We start from the raw sequence: 18,953 nt of genomic DNA on the forward strand, positions 1-18,953 counted from the left end.
ATTATTTTTATTTTGAAATAACTTCAATGCATAGCTATTTAATTTTCTTTTGTTAAATAAACCCATTAATTTTTCTTAATGTGTTAAATATGAAAGCTATTTGTCGTATCTTTAAAAACAATAAGGTTTAATAAGCCGCAAGCTTTTTTCAACTTCCATCTCAATTTTCTACTCCCCTACTTTTCTACCAATATAAAAAATAACAAGAAAGGAAGCTAGCTTCGGCCAGCCGAAGCTTATATACCCTTGCAGATCATTCCTATTAATTAACAAATCGCAAAAATGTTCAATTTTCTAATATTTCTCATTAATTTTCCGATCGTTCCTATGGCAGCTATATGATATAGTCGTCCGATTTTGATCAAATTAAAATTGAAATTCGGAAATATTTAAAAAGAGTTATATCCTAGAGTAGAAGATAATACAATAAAAACCAAAGAAGCTAGAATTTATTTCCTATTACTTTTCCATTAATTTTCCGATCGTTCCTATGGCAGCTATATGATATAGTAGTCCGATTTTTTAACTAATTAATTCGAAATTCAGAAATATTTAAAAAATAACATCCCCAAAAGTAGAAGGTAATATTTCAAAAAACACCGAAGCTAGAATTTTTTAAAGCTTTTTTCTTCCGATCCTTCCTATGGGAGCTATAAGATATAGTTGTCCGATCCGGTCGGCTCCGACATATATACTACCTGCAATAGAAAGAAGACTTTTGCGAAAGTTTCGTCCCGATAGCTCAAAAACTGAGAGACTAGTTTGCGTAGAAACAGACAGACGGACAGACGGACAGACGGACAGACGGACAGACAGACAGACGGACAGACGGACAGACGGACATGGCTAGATCGACTCGTCTTGTGATGCTGATCAAGAATATATATACTTTATGGGGTCGGAGACGTCTCCTTCACTGCGTTGCAAACTTCTGACTGAAATCATAATACCCTCTGCAAGGGTATAAAAATTGTTTATCTAACGCCAAAAACGGTTTACCACCTGTCTAAAAATATCTTTTTAAAAACCCTAAACCTCCGACCAACATTTTAGTCCACCTCGTTGCCCCTTTCACCTCATCATCGAGCAATAACAAAATAATCCCGAGTTCATTCAGTTAATTTTGTTTCATTTATGAGAAGATAAAAACCAGTTGCTGCCAGAGTTTTGCACAACTCTTTCTTTTTTTTTGTCTTTCTTTCGTTTTATTTGAGCCGCTTCTGCAGTGCAGTTATAACGGTGCACAATCTGGGCGCTTATTGTTTATAAACAAATTATTATTGGGGACCATGGCCTGGCCCAAACAATGTCAATCATTATGCAAGTCGCAATCCGGCCGGAGTTGCAACCTCTGGGGTTTTGGGCTTTGGGCCCGGTCATCGAGCTCAATGGAATCGCCACGCTTTTGCTTTTTGCCTTTGGCTCTTTTACCTTTTTACTTTCCATTTCTTTTGTCAGTCGCTGGGCTACAATTTGCTGGCCGTTTTTTATTTTTTGTTATTGTTAACTCCACTCCGTTGGCGGCTTTTCCGTTGGGCTGCTGTCGCCAGCCCTAAATCACATTTATAAAGACAATGAACCTAGGTCTTGGGTCTTGGATAGTTAGATGGCGGATGGGCTGGAGGAAGGGGAAGAGCAGCAGTTACAGGTGTATGTACAACTTGCAGCTTAAAGGTTGAATGAGGGGGCACGACTTGGCCTGGCGAATGCAAAATTATTTAATTCACAACCATTTATTCAGTCTTCTGTTGCTGAGAATCTGTTGCACGCTAGTTAGTTTAATAGTTTCGTGTCCAAGGAAAATTTGTTTGAACAAATAGCTAATAAAATAAAAGGAACGTTTAAATATAATAAAAAACAATTGATTTCAGTCAAATCACTCGAATACTTGGTAATTAACAGTACATTTAATAATTCTAAATTTAATAATAACCTAAAAATAATTTATTCATATTTTAAAAATTATTATTTTGTGTTAATTCTTTTTGAATTCATAAAATATTTTTCAATGGGTCAAAAAAGTAAGGAAACAATAAAATCAAAATTGGTTATGTAAATTTAGTTTAGTAATTTTAATTAATTTCTTGAAAACCCTAACAATTTTATTTTTATCCCCACAACATAAATTTCTCCCAGTGCCTGCGAAACATGTCAATTGATTTTCGCGTTTGGTTTCAGTTTCGGTCCACGCTCGATGGCTGCTGCGCCCTTTTTGGCCATTTCTTCTTTGACTTGGGCTGCATAAATGGCGCTTAATTATTATTTTATGCATATGACTTGGGGCCGGGATGTCGGGATGGTGATGGGGTTGTCGGTTGTAAGTCGGATGGAGTCGAGCATGGACTTCGCCTGAGTCATGCGCCATATATCACTTTCACTCGCCAAAAAAAAACCAAAAAAAAAATGGCAAAGCAAAACGGTAAGAAATCTCAATCGGGCAACGAAAAGCCAGACGCAGACAGCCAAAGGCGTGTCTGGGTATCCAAGGAAGAGCTCCTACTCCAACTCCTACCATTTTATTTATACAAAAACATGCGGCATTACAAGCAGATTTTTTTCTTGATTTTTATGGACGATTTACATTTAATTGCGAAAGACAGCGACTTTGTCTTAAACCCCATAAACTTAAGTTTAAGTTGAAGGCACTGAAAGGTCTTAAGTCCGCGCGATTGCATAAGCCTTTTAGCCTTGCCAAAAAGAAAAGATCGTTTAAAAATAGTTTTCTAAAGAAATGGTTGTATTGTATACAGTTTTTGTTTGTTGGCTTTATTTTTTGATCGAGAAATCCCATTTCGAATTCCCAGAGATTGCGAGGCGATCAATATTGATTTTTGGACAGTTGGAAATTATGTGTATCTTTCGTTTAGACTCTTCGTTTAGCACACACTCAAATGTTTTCACTTTCGTTTTCGGGGCCCAGTTGTGATTTTTCGTTATTCGGCTTTAAAGTTTTCAGTTTTTATTTTTCGGTGGCATCTCTGAACTGTGTGCGTATGCAAATTAGGTAGCGACAGCGACAACAAGGCGCAGAAATACCGTAAGTGGCCAAAAGCAAAATCTCTGCTACAGATATTAAAAAAAGATGCCTGAAAGATACGCAGAGTTAACCGTTTTTTGAGTTTTTTTTCTTTTTCGCCAAATGAAAGAGAAATTGTGTGCGGAGGTACCAAGATTTTTGTTGTTTATTTTTTTATTTATATAGTATGCTAATTGGTGCGCTAGCTGAAGCTTAAAGTTATAAATGTCTAGCTCATAAGCCATAAGCCAGGGCATTATGATTTAATCAGGCTGCTGGAAAAGGGGCATACATTACCTAAGTTTTGAGTAGCCATAAAACTACCGCTTGATGATATATTTTTTAATGTTTTGATCTTGTAAAGATAGTTTTTTTATTGATGGGATGTTGTATTTAAAGTGATTTATTAACTATGTATAAAAAGAAAAAAATGTTAAGATTCCTTAAGATTTATTTGATTTACAAAATAATTATTTGTTTTTCTTAATCGCAAATATGTCCAAAACATTTTCCCTAAGTAGAAGAGTATCCAAATATTGACTTAGCCCCGCTAATTTATCGAATGATTGGCTCAAGCTGCGATTGGGCATGCAAATATATTATAGTTTTGGCATAGCGGAAAGCATAAAATTCGTAAAATATGGCTGCTTTCTTCGGATCTTTCTAAAGTTAAATAACATATCGCATATTGTTGTGTGGGATTTTTTTGAATAAGTTGCGCAATCCACCGGCAAGGTGAAACATTTGTCCCCCTTTAAAATCGAAGGCATTTGTAAAATGCATTAATCAAATTCAAGTTGAATTTTAATGGTTTGCCGAGGTGATCTCAGAATACGGCGATAAAGTGAAAAGCCGAAGGAATTTAACACCTATTAAAACGGTTTGGTTTCGGTTTTTCGGAGGCCTCTCTGCTTTTGCTTTCATTGGCGTTAATATTCAATTAAGCTCCGAAACTGAAACTGAAACCGCGGTTAATGATTGCGGATTGGATGCGTTTTTCAGCATTTATAATTGCATTTTAATGCTATTTATATCGGACTTTGGTAGCTATATCATTAGGCAACTCTCTTGGGTTACTTAATGACCCTCGGCCGAAAGACCTTTTCAGCTTTTCAGCTTCAGTCACTAAACTGTGAAAGAGAAATGGCCTCAGAGCAAAAGAAAGAGATGCGGAGAAAGCATCGCAGCAAGCAGCATGGCAACATATATCGACATCGGACCAAAATCAAACCAACTGCAACAATTCGCAAGCAACAACCACAAGAACAGGTGAACTACTCACTTGGCCCACCTGTGTTTTTATTTTTTATTCCTCATTTGAGCATGTAAATTCATCCAATGGGTGATTACTTTCGATTGCTGTACTGCCTGCCGAAAGGTTGCCGCCTGCTGATTAAGTTGCTGTCCGAGATTTGTTCACGCTGTTTGATTTGCATTTAAATAAATCTTGTACTTTTAATAGATTTTAGCAGTGTGTAAGCCTGTCGAGAAATTCATTTGAAAATACATTAAGCCACTGAGGTGTTTTCACTATTTAAGGAGATGTTTTTAAAACCAACTGATTCCATTTAAAAACCACTTTTACTTAAAATACAAAATAACTTTAGTTAAAAATTTTATATTACTTCTAACTAATTTTTTAAAAATTTGGTTTTTAAAAGAAATGGAAAATTTAAGAATTTTATTATTATTGTGTGGAATATTTACATTTAGTGATTGCCTTCCATTATTTTTTTGACATTAAAAATAGATATTTTGAAGGAAGAAATTAAATCAATAGCTTTGAATTTGAAATATTATTTTGTTTAAGCTCATGCATTTTAAAAACTATTTTGTATTTTAACGTATTAATTTTAAAAAAATTAAATATGGGCACTTCCAAAATGTTGCTCGGGACATTTGCACACCTTTAAAGTTGAAAAAAAATTGTAAAACAATGGATTTAAATTTTAATTATGGGCTTTTCCTTTCACTCTTCCCAAGCTCTATTTTTGGTAAAAATCTTGATTTTGTACCACTTTTAGTTTTTAAGATATCGGTAAAAAACTGCCGTATTCGCTCGGGACAAAAATAGAAGTGGATTTCGGGGAAGTTCATACAACACCAGAAATTAGCTAATTCTGATGGAATATTTGAATGCGATTTTTTTTAGAATGTCGTTCAAACATGTCGCTATGAAATGCTTTTGGTTTTACTCAAAAATTCTTTGCCGTTTTTTTTTTATGCAGTTTCAACCACATTCGCTCGGGACATGTCGCTCGGGACATTTTTTCCGACTGTTTTGTAAAGCGGATTTCTTTACCTCTATCTCTCAATTGCTGGATGTTTTGCTTTTAACTTAATAGTTTAGCATGTGAATGAAGCATTTAGTACAGAAAAATGTCACATATTAGCAATTCTATAGGATAAATTTACAACAGAAGATAGGTCCAAAAAATAACAAAAAAATAGCCAAAAAAAATTAATATTTTGTGGTTCACTGTATCAAATGCCTTAACATTGCTGGACTTTAGTAAGGCATTTGATACAGTGAACCACAAAATATTAATACTAAAGCTGAAGAAATTATTTAAATTTTCTGACACATCAGTAAAACTAATGTCATCTTATATCACAAATAGAAAGCAAGCTGTTGTTATAAAAGAAAATACATCAAATTTTGAAACATCCTATCGTGGTGTTCCTCAGGGATCGGTATTAGGGCCATTATTGTTTTCAATGTATATTAATGATCTATCTGATGAATTGTCTATGTGTAACGTACATATGTATGCGGATGATGTTCAATTATATGTTAGTCGACCATTGAGTTTAGTTAATGAATGTATCAATTTGTCTAATATTTGTTTGTTTAACGTTGATAACTGGGCTACAAAGAATGGCTTGAGCTTAAATCCTAAGAAATCAAAGTGCTTGGTCATCTACAAGAAAAATATAAACACAAATGATTTTCAAAAGCTTAGAATAGGAGATGTAGAATTGGACTTTGTTGAGAAAGCAAATAACCTGGGCATATTGTTCAACAAAACCCTGTCATGGAATGATCATGTCAGAGCAGCCACAGGAAAAACATATGGATTGTTGCGACAATTACATGCGACACAAACTTTTCTGCCTACTTCTATGCGGTTATTACTTGCTAAAACTTTAGTTATACCGACTCTTTTCTATGGAGTTGAAGTTTTTGGTACCTGTAATGTAGCAAGTCGACATAAAATAAAAGTGACATTTAATAATATAGCCAGATACATATACCAATTGGGTAGGAATGACCATGTTACTGAAGGCGCCAAAAAAATCTTTGACTTGAATATTGACAGCTGGATTGACCTAAAAATATTAGTTCTTCTTCATAAAATTATTAATTCCAGGCAACCTGATTACTTGTATGACATGATTCGATTTACGTCCTCACAAAGGACGAACAATATAATAAGCATTAGAACAAAACTTGCAAGCTCGGAGAAACAATTTCTTGTATATGCCATAAAAATTTGGAACTCTTTGCCGCATTCCTTAAAAACCATTACTGGCACATTAAAATTTAGTGTTAAACTTAAACAACACTTTAACACACTCACATAAAACAAAAGTAGTTAAATAAAATATAATAGTAAAAGGCATAATAAAATAATAAAATAATAACTTGTAACTGTATTTGTAATAGATTTTGATTAATGTAATTAATTTAAGATTTAATGTTCATAGTGACTAGTGCAGTAAAAATAAGTTTCACGCTTGTTGTGCTAGGATAGGAAAACAATAAAATAAAATTAAAGTGATTTTTGCGTATATTGGTGGGGTTTGTCATAAAAATAATCAAACTGTACTCCAAATTTGTAGTTAAGCTCAGTATCCAACTAATTAGAAACTAATATCGGGGCAAAATCACGTGGAAATATGTTTTATTCAAGTTTTAAGGTTTTTGGCTTGGTGGACTTTTTTTTGGAAGTGCCCATATCCTAATTCTTCATTTATTTTACATACAATTTTACACAAGTGTGACCCTATAGCCTTACTCCCCCAACTTTACAACACTGCACTTACACCCGAATCACCCTGTGGGCCTGTTTTGTTCCAGTTTTTTTTGCGCAAAAGTTGAACTGATTTGAATTAAAATAAGGATTAGAGGTGGAGAAGGCAGTTTGCAGACATTTAAAACAGTAAACTTAAATTTTAAATTTTTTCAACCGTTACTTTAAAATTGGTGATGTGACAAAAACATCGATTATCGCCAAAAAATATCGATGTATCTAAAAAATCGAACAGCTGATGGCTCCCGCACTATTAACACTCTTTGCGCCAAAAATCGAATTGCGTGTGATTGTGTGCGTGCTGCACTCGGGCAATGTTTTTGGTTTTTCTTATTATTAACAAAAAACTAAGTGACCCAGAAATATGAGCGAATCGGTGGCAGAAACTGCAGCTGCAGCGGAAAATGAAGAGCAGGCCGACGACTCGATGGAAAAGCTGGCGTTCGACGAGGAAGACGAGAAGAATGTGTCCGCCGAAGATTTACTGGGCGAAGATTTACATCTGATGATGTCGGACGACAGCGAAAATGAAGAGGTATCTACGGAGAAACCCCGGAAAATTTCACCCAAGGCCAGGCGCCAGAGGATGATGGACAGCGATGAGGAGGAGAAAGCAGGGCAGGAGCAGCGGGAGCACATTTCACCCAAAAACAAGGGACAAAGGCTGCTGGACAGCGATGAAGAGGAGGAGGAGGAGGTGGTCTCCAAGCCGAAAAAGAAGGTATCTGCCATCCTAAGCTCGGATAGTGAGGAGGAGCAGCAGGTGGCCAAGAAGAAACCCGCCAAGAAAATTCAGAAAAAGACATCCCAGGAGGATCAGGAGCAGGGGAATCCTGTCAAGAAAAAGGGAGGAACAAAGAGTAAGAAACAGACCCAAGAGGACAACCAGGAGGATGCTCCTTCCAAGAAGGAAAAGCCAAAAAAGGTTGTAAGGACAAAGAAAGCACCTGCCAAACCGGCTGCAGACCAAGTGGACAAGGTGGAGGGCAGCCAAATGGACCAGGAAGACAACCCGGATCAAGAGAAACCCATCAAGACACAAAAGCCCAAGAAGTTGGCCAAAAATAAGAAGGAAGAATACGGAAGTGAGGAGGAAAAGAAACCTAATCCTACCCAGAAACCAAAGGCAAAGAAACCAGTCAAAAATAAAAAGGAATCTCTATTTGAATCCCAAGAGGAAGACAACCAAATGGACGTGGATGAGGATTCCAAAATGGACCAGGAAGAAAATCAGGAGCAGGAGAAGCCAGCCAAAAAACAAAAGCCCAAGAAATTGGCCAAGAAAAAGAATGAAAAAATGGACAGTGAGGAGGAATCACAGGTGGATAACAATCAGAATGATCTAGAGCAGAAGAAACCCTCAAAAAAAATCCAGAAAAACAAGTTGGCTAAAATTGACAATGAAGAGGATGAGGAAAAATCATTAGAGCCCAAAAAGAAGTCCAAGAAAAATAAACAAAAAATAGAGAGTGATGAGGAGTCCGAGAAAAGCCAAGATGAGGAAGTACAGGATCAGGATCTCAAGGAAATGGACAGTGAAAATGATGATGAGGATGTGCAGAAACCTTCCAAAAAATCGAAGAAAAAGAAACAAAGAATGGATAGTGACAGCGAAGATGAGATCCAGAAAAATCAAAGCGAAGAGGAAACCAGTTCACCCAAAAACAAATTTAAAGGTCTGGTGGACTCCGAATCAGAGCAGGAAGAATCCTCAGCAGAAATCAGTCCTGCCAAGAACAAACTCAAAGGCTTAGTGGACTCTGAATCCGAACCGGAGTTAAGCAATCCAGAGGAACCTCAAGGGGAACAAGAAGCAACCACTGAAGTGGCTAAAGAAAAAGCCAAGAAGCCCAAAGTTGTGAGGGTAAGTTTATTTAATAAAAAATTAAATTAAATATTAATAATTCCTTTACTTAATCAGGAATCAGCTAAGAAGGCACTGGAGGGGATGCAGGCCATCCAAAGCGAGCAGCAGCGTTTGCATCGTGAGGCGCACATCAATGTGCCCTATCATCAGCCGAAGCCCAGAACGCTAAAGGAATTCCTCAGCCGGCGTACAATCAATGCTCCTTTGGCCACCGCGCTGGCTGGGGGAAGTCCCATGCCCAGCAGACAGCCCAGAAAGTCCGTGGGACTTCGAATGACCCGTGAAGAGCTGGAGGCCTATGCGTAAGTTCTGTAAAATATATTAATCAATTTATTAAAAGACTGTAACCCCTAGGAAATTAATGGAAGAACGCGCCAAAGAGGCCACCGAGTTCTTTAAATCCGAATCTGAGCCAGAGGAGGATAATGATTCAGAGAACGAAGAGCCTATGGAGCTGAAAGACAATCCAGGTGTCTTGGATGAGGTGCTAGATAATCCCAAAACACCAGAAGAACCCAAGGACCACATAGAAGAACTGATTAGCAAAGCAATAGGGAAAGATCCCGTCCTGGAGCAAGCAATAATAGAAGCTACCATCCCCGAAGAAGAACCCATGGCCTCCACCTCTGCTGCAGCTGCTCTAAAATTCCCAGATAATTTTGAAATCCAACAGGAAACTGAACCAAAGTCCCCCAGCAAAGTTTGTCTAATCACAGAAGTAGTGGAACTGCCTAGGCTGGACTTGAGCACCATCAGCATTACACCGCCTTCCAAGCCAGCCACGCCAAAGATCAGCGAAGCCATTCGGCGGCTAAAGATCGAAAAGAGCTTGGATGTGAGTCCCTCGCTAAAGGGTGATGCCAACATGGTGATTGACCTGGAAACGGGCGATATGTTTGCCAAGAAACCAACCGGAGTGGAGGATTTACTGAAGCGTCTGATGAAAACCCGGGAAGCCAAAAAGCACAAGACCACAGAAACAGTCAAGTAAGTAAATCAACTTATCAATCATTAAATCCAACTAATTTTAAATTAATTCTAGCATCTTATCCACTGAGCATGGCAAACTGGAAATGTCCAAGGTAAATATTCACCTTCACGAAGAGGAGATCATGAAGGAACCCAAACCAGGAGCGGGTTACATTAAAATGCAGGAGCAGCTCAAGTCTCTGATCACCAAGAAACGCATGGAGGAGCTGCGCAAGAAGCAGGCCGAAGAACAGGAGAAAATGGCAGAGGATGAGGAGGAGGAAGGCATGGATGTGGATGAGGAGTACGAACCGGAGGATAAACCTGGCTACGCAGAGGTTACCATTAACGAAGATGAGGAGATTGTTGAGCGAGATGAAGGGACTATTGAGGAGGAGGATGAGGAGGAAGCAGAGGATATCGAAGCAGATGAGAAACCAGAAGAAGAGCCACTTGAAGATCTTGAGGAAGAGGAAAACAGCAGTGAGAGCGATGAGGAAAGCGAGCCCGAAACGCAAGCTGGGAAGAAAAAGAACCGCATCATCAAAGCCTTCGAGGACGACAACTCCGATGATGATCTCGACCTGCTGCAAACACCCAAGGCCACCGGTGTGGCTCCCCTAACAGCCACTCAACTGCAGCTTTCCGCTCACAAACTCTTCGACGCTGAAACTCGTCGCACAGCCAGCGACGAGGAGAACGAGCTGCTCGATCTGTGCTCCGGCCAGTTTCCGCAGCAGTCCCAGATGCTTTCCTCCGCCGCGCCCTCTTTGGATCCGGCTGTCATCAGCCAGATTCCCATGACGCAGTTCGGAGGCAGCAGTCAGGCTCCCGATGAACTGGAAGGTCTGTGTTCCGGCACCTTTGCTACCCAACTGCCAACGCAAGCAGCCACTCAACAGCCGGAGCAGGAAGAATCCCATGAGCCGTCAGTGGTGGCCAATAGAATTCTGTCCAGTGATGAGGAGTTAAAGGAGGAAACCACTGAAACGGATAAGCCGCGCAACAAAAAGCTCACCAAAAAGAGGCCAAAGAAAAAGGCGAAACTGGGATTCTCCGATGATGAAGAGAGCGATGCTGAAGCCGATGAAGCCGAAGAATTCGAGGAAGAAAGCGATGGAGAGCCTGTGGAGGAAATCCCCGAAACCTTTGTGGACTACGATTCCGAGGAGAATGAAATTGTTGTGGAAATGACCAAGAAGGATAAGAAAATGCGAGCGGCCAACTTTGTGGACAAAGAAGCTGAGCTATCTGAATCCGATTGGGGATCCGCCGATGAGGACGAGAAGAACATGGATAACTATGACGTAGAGTTGGGCGACGAAGATCAGTTCGATAGGGATAAGCTGCGGCACGAACTGGGACAGATTCATGCGTGAGTATAAAGTAAATTCCAATTATACAAGTTAATTATTAAATATTTTTCCTTGACAGTCGTAAGATGATGGACCAGGATATTCGGGAGGTGCGCAAGATCAAAGAAATGCTGTTCGAAGAGGAAGAGGAGGGAGCCAGTCGACAGCGGCAGTTTCGTTGGAAGAATGTGGAGAATGGTTTTAGCTTGGATGATCATCGACCGGAAAATGGTGAAGGAAACGAGGGCAGTGGCGATGAGGATAACGAGCATCTGTGGCGAAAAATTCGCTATGAACGCGAGCAGTTACTGTTGGAAAAAGGCCTAAAGCCGGTAGGAAAATCCTTACATTTCTTTTATTTCTGATCTAATAAAGCTTGATTTTTCCAGGAGGCAGCCTCTCCACTCTCCACATCCGTGATTAACACCAGTAACTCTGGTAATTCCATTCGCCGACTGAACATAATCTCCTCCAAAAAGACAACTGTGGAGGTGAAGAAGAGTTCACCCTTCCTGATCTCAAAAACAGCAGCTGGCAAACAGAAGAGTGCAGTTCGTGGTTCTTTTCTTATTCGGGATCAGCAGACGCTTACCAAACTGGCAGCAGGCCTTTCCAAGGGAACCTCCGCCGGCGATGTGGACGGAACAGAAGGCACTATTTCCGTAAAATCTACCAAGGCCAAGAACTTTGTGTTCGCCACGCTAACGGAAGAGGAGCATGAGGTATGGATCTACCCAGAATTCTTATGAACTATACACTTATTTTTAAAATATATTTTTTATTTTCCAGAATCGCAAACGAAAAGCAGCCGAGATACTCAACAGCAGCACCGAGACGGGCGTGAATTTCATGAAGAAACCACGATTGGAACCTCGGAGGGAGAAGTGCCTTATAGATCAGCTTCTTTAGACTAAGCTCTCTTAATTTTAGACAACTAAAATGTACATTTTGCTATATAGTCTAGTAAGATAGTGGATAGGATTGAATAAACCATAAATTTAATTTGTATATGTTTAGATAAAAACAATTTTTTACTTTTTTCGATTGCTATATAATTTTAATCCTTACAATTATTTTTCAATCGTCAGAAAATTTGGTATGTAAGAAGATATAATAAGGATATACAATATAGGTGAATAAGTTAAAATAAATACATTTTGTTTGACTTTTTTTCAAGGACAGGAAACAGGGATTATAATTTGAGACAAAATTACCCTTTTATAGTGGTTTTTCTGTCGTAATTTTGTGAAACTAAAGCGTAGAACAGAAAGAATGACTGCTTTAGATAGCTAACGACATAAGCAAACAATCCCCATCTTTTTTTGGAAAACTAATTTTTTGACCAAAATTTTCATTTTTGACAAGGGGTTACATCATAATTTTTTGAAAAAAATTGGCAAAAATAAAAGTTTTTAGTTTAAATTGTCGATCGATTAGAATTTAAATAACGAGCTTATCGAGGTATGACACTCCATATTTCGACCATTTTTTAGTAGCATACGACTAAAAAACTGATTTTTGAGTCAACAAATATGCACTATGATTTTCTCACAAATTCTCTTTCTTACTCAGTTTTTCAACCGTAATTTAATTAAATTAAACCAAGGCTTAAAAGAAAGGAAAATGAATTTGTTTAACCATATAGTACTAGTACTAGGCTTTCAAAAATAGTTTTTTGAAATCCTTGCTAACGGTAAGTTTTGTATTTTTTAGTATATTTCTCCAGCCTTTTGGTATATTCCGTGCCTACCCCTGCGGTCATACTAAATCAGTGAATAAAAACCAAAATTGTATATAGAAAAGGTGAATATGTGAATCATTCACCAAGTCTGCGAGCTGTTATTCAGGAGGCACCACAAAGGGTTCGACGCCGACGCCCACGAAGCCACCGCCTCTTCTGCCGCCAATAGAATTAATCTAATCTCGACGTCGCGGCGAACAGCGCTGTCGCAGCTAAATTTTCAACTACCGGCTGGTCGTCGTCGTCTCAATCAGTAAACACTCGCCCGAAGACGCCGCTTGACGTTCCAATCCCAGAAATCCGATCCCCCGACGAACAAACATAATGGTGGCCCCCTCGAAACTCAGCCAGGTGCTCAGCTACCAGAACTTCGTGCATGCCGTCTCCGGTGCCGCGGTGAGTGGTCAAATATTTGCCGGCTAAAGGTCAAGATGAGGTACTTGGTGCTAATTTCTATTTGGTCATCTCTCCTCACAGGGCGGTTGCATTGCGATGAGCACTTTCTATCCCCTGGACACGGTGCGTTCCCGCCTGCAACGTAAGTTTCCCCAGGGATTTGTGCAATCGGGGAGCGGTTAATTTGTTACAAACTAATCTTCAATGGGACCTAGATAAGCGGAACACGCTTTGATAATTGGTATATACATATATTGATATACCTGCGGGCGAGTTCAAACTCCAGCGTTTGAAACTTTCTATTGATATGTTAAAGAGCCCCCCGTCTAATCAAATGCCCGCGCTAATCCAATTTTGGGTTCTGTTTATAGATGGAATTCGATAGGATCTAGTTCTGTGGCGAGACAAGATTGGGATTATTTATTTTTAGAAGAGAAAAACTATATAGGACTTATTAATGAACTTTAAGATTTAATGATAAAGAATGTTTTATTTTATTTTTCTTTCACCTAAAAATTTTTAATCTACAAAGTATATTTTTTCTGAATCATACAAATATTTTGTAATATCAATGGTTCACTTTTCAGAGTTTCCACTTTATTTCCACTTAAAGTACACTCGCAGTTTATAGTATACGAATGCATAAAATTGTGCAGTTGCCTAAAGGTCTTGGACTTTGACTATAAAATGAAATACAGTTGACATTGGCTAAAATAAACATTAAAAATTCCATAACAAAAATTATAAATATTTCATTACAAAATTTTGAAAAATCTATTCAGTAAATAGAGAAGAAACTATAATTCTAAAATAGTAGTAGTAGTAGAATTTATAATATGTAAACAGTCATAAAAAAAGCTTTTTGTAAGCTGACTTTTTGATAGAATTTGTATGACTTTTGCAATATTTTTTTAAAATACTAGTCAAAATGTACTGTACATGTTACGTGCTTGTAATAAAACGCCTTAAAGGTTAATACCAGAAATTGGATAATTATGATAAATGGGGTTCAAGGTTGGGTTGATATCACTGACTCGGATTATGCGTGACAAATTAAATTAGCGCCCGAAACAGAATCCACCTGGGATGTTCTGGGTTCTAGAATCTCCAACTTGAAACTTATAAGTTATAACTCCCAACAATTTCTCTCTTTTCAGTGGAGGAGGCCGGCGAAGTGCGGAGCACCAGGCAGGTGATCAAGGAGATAGTGCTGGGCGAGGGATTCCAGTCGTTGTACCGAGGACTCGGTCCCGTTCTCCAGAGCCTGTGCATCTCGAACTTTGTCTACTTCTACACATTCCACGCCCTCAAGGCGGTGGCCTCGGGTGGCTCTCCCGCGCAGCACAGCGCTCTCAAGGATCTGTTTCTGGGCAGCGTGGCGGGCATTATCAATGTGCTGACCACAACACCTTTTTGGGTCGTTAACACGCGGTTGCGCATGCGCAATGTGGCCGGCACTTCGGATGAGGTGAACAAGCACTACAAGAACCTGCTGGAGGGTCTTAAGTATGTCGCACAGAAGGAGGGCATCGCCGGCCTGTGGTCGGGCACCATTCCCTCCCTGATGCTCGTCTCCAATCCCGCCCTGCAGTTCATGATGTACGAGATGCTCAAGCGCAACTTGATGAGGTTCACCGGCGGCGAAATGGGCAGCCTGAGTTTCTTCTTCATTGGTGCCATTGCCAAGGCCTTCGCCACGGTGCTCACCTATCCACTGCAGTTGGTCCAGACCAAGCAGCGTCATCGCAGCAAGGAGTCGGACTCCAAGCCCTCCACTTCATCGGGATCCCCTCCCCGCACGGAGAGCACATTGGAGCTGATGATCAGCATACTGCAGCACCAGGGCATTCGTGGGTTATTCCGGGGTTTGGAGGCCAAAATCCTGCAGACTGTGCTCACAGCCGCGCTGATGTTCATGGCCTACGAGAAGATAGCCGGCACTGTGGTCATGCTGCTCAAGAGAAACTAAAAGAGGCTCTAGTCTACACGTAGTTTTACTCGACAATTAAACGTAATGTAAGCACACAATCTGACTTAGGATATGGCCAGCACAACCCACACAATACAGACTCTCCAAAGTTTAGTCGCTAAGCGTCAATGGATAAAGAAAAGATAAATTGTTAACAAAAGAAAATAATAACTGGTCGTTCTTTATTCATATTTGTCTGCACAGCAGATTGTTAGATCTTTAAACTAGGTCTGTGGTCTTCTCGCCGAAACCCTTCATTGGGTTGGGAGTCCTCTTAAGGGTTCTGAGTTTATCTAAATTAGTTTGCCGAGTCCTTTGAAGACTCTTTCTTCTCTTCTTCCTTAGAATTGGAATCCTCTGCAGGCTTGTCCTCCTCCAGCGACTCCTTAGACTTTGAATCTTCTTCCTCACTCGTTTCCTTCTTCTCTGCAGCCTCCTCCACAGACTTTTCCGTCTTGGAATCGCCTTCACCGCTGGATTGCTTCTCTTTGGGATTGGCCAGCTCCGCCAGATTGAACTTCTTGCACTCCAGATAGTTGTCAATGACGCTGAGCAGGCACCAGCCCCTCAAGACCTCCACGATGATGGATTTCTTGGCCTCCTTGAGGTCCACCTTATTGCCCACATTCTTAGAGTTTACCAATTCAGCCAGCTGGGTGATAATCTCATCCCTTTTGATCTGCTGATTGTAGCGATGGTTGAAGATGATGCCATAGCTGGTGGCTTCCTTGAGGAAGTGCTTGTCGAAGAGCAGGCCGGCGGCTGCGATGATGTCGGGCATGTTGGCGCGGCAGGTGACTTCGATGGGCACCAGGCGCAGGACGAATCGGGACATGGATTTGCCGGTGGTGGCTATGTCGTTGACAATGTGCTTGCCCAGGGTCACGGGATCCTCCAGTTGGGTCCGGATGAACACGCAATTGGTGGTGTTGGTGTCCACATTCTGGAAACGCACCTTGCGCTGAGATGCCTTCTCGCGGCATTTGGCGGCCGCTGCCTCCAAGTCATCGTCGTCATCACTGGTGGTTCCTGACGGGGGTTTTCCAGCATCCCTAGCTGCTCCCTCCTCCGCCGGCTTCTTCTCCTGCTCATTCTCGGGATTCTCCGGTCCATAAACTATATCCGCATAGTGGTTCAACAGATTGTAGCATTCGCGAACACATGCTTTCTCGTTTATGTTGCACGTGGCAAAGAATCCACGTAGACCAGGTTGGAGCACCTGCCTCTTCGACTGGAAGTACTTCTTCTTGTTGTTCTTGAACTTGTGATTGTTCGTCATCTTGGATTTCTTTACAGCAGGTTCCATAAAAATAAAACTATTTATTTATTTGCCGGCTGCTAAATAAAAGAGACCGTAAACGAGGCGTCAAAATAATACCCACACTTTTGGGAAAAGTACTAAAATTGGCTGTATAAAATACGGTCACACCAAGTTCAAAAAATATTGAGAATTTTGTAATTTTGTTTTTAGAAATTTAATTAGCCTAATTCTTAATAAAGCTTGTGAAGTACAATTATAAATTTTAATTGAATGCAATAATTTTTGTATTTTTTTTTCTAATAATTTGGTAAAAAGTTGTATTATTGATTTCAATGAAATATTGTTTTAAAAAATCAGCTTTAGTTTTTTGTTGTACTATTTTAACTGGAATTTTATCAAACGAACTTGAAAGCTTTTTAATCTGTGCCAATCTTTCATTAACATTTTCAAAGTATTTAATAATCCTTCAAACCTCCCATCCCCGAACCAATTTATTAAAAAAAACCAGAAACATTTGCAAAATATTGAAATCGCCAATCAGCTATAGACTTTTTCATTAAATTTTAGTTACTTTTATTATGCCGACAATTCTCACATACATTTGCCGTAGTCACTGTCACTTAAACTGAATTACTCTCATTCCATTTGATGTTGTAAACATTTTAGCGTTAATACGTATGTGCCTGTTTTGCGGTTCGAATTTAAAATTAGATAAATTTAAGAATTTTGGAATTATTTATTTTCTGCGTTCGCACTAAGATTAGTTCATCGTTCGTTCACATCGTTCATTTTGATTAAACATAAGAAGAAACAGAATTCATCAGTTGTATCAGTTGTTTGCACACTTAAATGCTAAAGCATGATAGCATACGAAAATATATGTTTATGCGAAATGAAAGTACAAAATACAGATGGAAAAGGCTTCTTGCTGAATATCTAACTAAGGACCTATATCTCGCTCCGCCTGGACTTTCTCCGCAGACTTCTGTTTCATGTTTTTGATTGTGGTCTACCAATATACAGCGGTATATCATATTTTAAAGTATAAATAAATGTATTGCAAAGTGGCGTTTGAACATAACAAATGCCGCCCGGCTTTGCTTTGCTGACTTAAGCCTTAAATGTTGTGAACTTAATGGTATAGGGGTCCCTAAAACATAACTCATTGTATATATGCACTATATCCGCGCGTCCTTCTAAACATAGTGTGTGTGTGAAAATGTACAAGGCAAAGAGCAATACAAAATTATGATCAAATTAAAATTACGAATTATCCATAGAGTGTGTTTAAAGTAAAATGTACAATTGTTGCTATTTATATAAAACAAGCTAGCGCGTTCTTTGCTTCCGCAATTGCATATGCCGCATGTCATGCAGGATTGCCATAACTTTTGCCCTTTTTTTTCTTTTTTGTATATTATGGGGTATGATCGATGTCCGCTTTTATGATCTTTGCATATTTACCAAAGTTTTAGTGCTTAAATTTCGATGAAATCTCGCACTCTGCCGCTTTTCCAATTGGTCAGCGGGAAAAGCGGCAGGTGCTCCTAAGGCTCCAAGGCCGGGAAACATACAAAAATGAATATTATCAACACATTATCAACGGTAATTGCATCTGAAAACGTGCTCACAAGATCACTTTTAATGTCCAACGGCCATAGTTTCAGTTTTAGTTTTCTTTTCATGCTCTCACGTATTCAAGTGCCATATAAATCTGGTTCCATATATGTATATAAATAGGTGTTATCATGATTGTTGTTGTCGTTTTTTGTGGTGAAGAGGGAAACGTTGCGGTGCTTACAATTAGGTGAGGTCTGCTCGTAGGTGCATATGACTATAGTATTTATAGTATGATATAGCTTGCACTACCATAAGATCAATGACGTTTAAAATCAAAGTAAATATACAAAGCATACATACGAAGGGTAAATGAATCGAACTTAGCTTAGGTCAAATGTACAGTGTGAAAGTTAGGTGTGTGTTTTTTGTTGTGTATGGTATGGCTATCCGACAGAACGCAAAGTTATGACAAAAGTACACAAATCAATCGATCATACGCAAGAGTTGCTGAGTAGGTAACATTTAAAACCGCCCGGCTGATCGCCCGCCCCGAAATCCTGAACTTAATCCTAAGCGTAGAGCGTGCACTCGATGTAACTCGTGGGCACGAAGCCCTCGTCCCAGCCATTGGAGTTGTTCGCCCGCCGCACCCGCGTCCATCCGTCGCCCTGGTCGATCTCGATCACCTGCAGCTCCTCGCCCTCGCTCATGGGTATGCTGCCCTCGCTGGAGGCTGTAAGGATTTGGAATAAAAATATATTAGAATTTATTAAACAGGGATATTT

General features: G+C 39.6%; 4 protein-coding genes across 11 annotated transcripts in view; 2 read left to right on the forward strand and 2 right to left on the reverse strand.

Moving 5' to 3' along the window:
- The first annotated feature begins 7,325 nt into the window (after positions 1-7,325).
- On the forward strand, positions 7,326-12,385 carry Claspin (claspin). Its single transcript, XM_017158847.3, has 7 exons — positions 7,326-8,914; positions 8,972-9,219; positions 9,272-9,904; positions 9,960-11,261; positions 11,321-11,573; positions 11,631-11,963; positions 12,031-12,385. Exons 1-7 carry the CDS (start codon positions 7,415-7,417, stop codon positions 12,148-12,150), a joined length of 4,389 nt encoding a protein of 1,462 aa, XP_017014336.2. The 5' UTR covers positions 7,326-7,414; the 3' UTR covers positions 12,151-12,385.
- Positions 12,386-13,032: 647 nt separating this feature from the next.
- PMP34 (Peroxisomal Membrane Protein 34) lies at positions 13,033-15,485 on the forward strand. The gene is made up of 3 exons (XM_017158841.3): positions 13,033-13,378; positions 13,460-13,520; positions 14,536-15,485. Exons 1-3 carry the CDS (start codon positions 13,307-13,309, stop codon positions 15,345-15,347), a joined length of 945 nt encoding a protein of 314 aa, XP_017014330.1. The 5' UTR covers positions 13,033-13,306; the 3' UTR covers positions 15,348-15,485.
- A 10-nt stretch (positions 15,486-15,495) lies between these two features.
- Positions 15,496-16,712, reverse strand: LOC108068956 (THUMP domain-containing protein 1 homolog). The gene has a single exon (XM_017158840.3). It carries the CDS (start codon positions 16,651-16,653, stop codon positions 15,646-15,648), a length of 1,008 nt encoding a protein of 335 aa, XP_017014329.2. The 5' UTR covers positions 16,654-16,712; the 3' UTR covers positions 15,496-15,645.
- Positions 16,713-17,324: 612 nt separating this feature from the next.
- The window catches only part of Cip4 (formin-binding protein 1-like Cip4), a 38,665-nt gene continuing 37,036 nt past the window's right edge, over positions 17,325-18,953 (reverse strand). For all 8 annotated transcript variants that reach the window (XM_017158786.3, XM_017158784.3, XM_017158780.3 and 5 more), the window contains one exon: positions 17,325-18,901. In XM_017158786.3, coding sequence (XP_017014275.2) covers positions 18,738-18,901 — 164 coding nt within the window. In that variant the 3' untranslated portion in view covers positions 17,325-18,737. The remainder of the gene's footprint in view (positions 18,902-18,953) is intronic.

The sequence above is a fragment of the Drosophila takahashii genome, chromosome 3L (genome assembly GCF_030179915.1).
Source record: "Drosophila takahashii strain IR98-3 E-12201 chromosome 3L, DtakHiC1v2, whole genome shotgun sequence".
NCBI classification, from domain to species: Eukaryota; Metazoa; Arthropoda; class Insecta; order Diptera; family Drosophilidae; genus Drosophila; species Drosophila takahashii.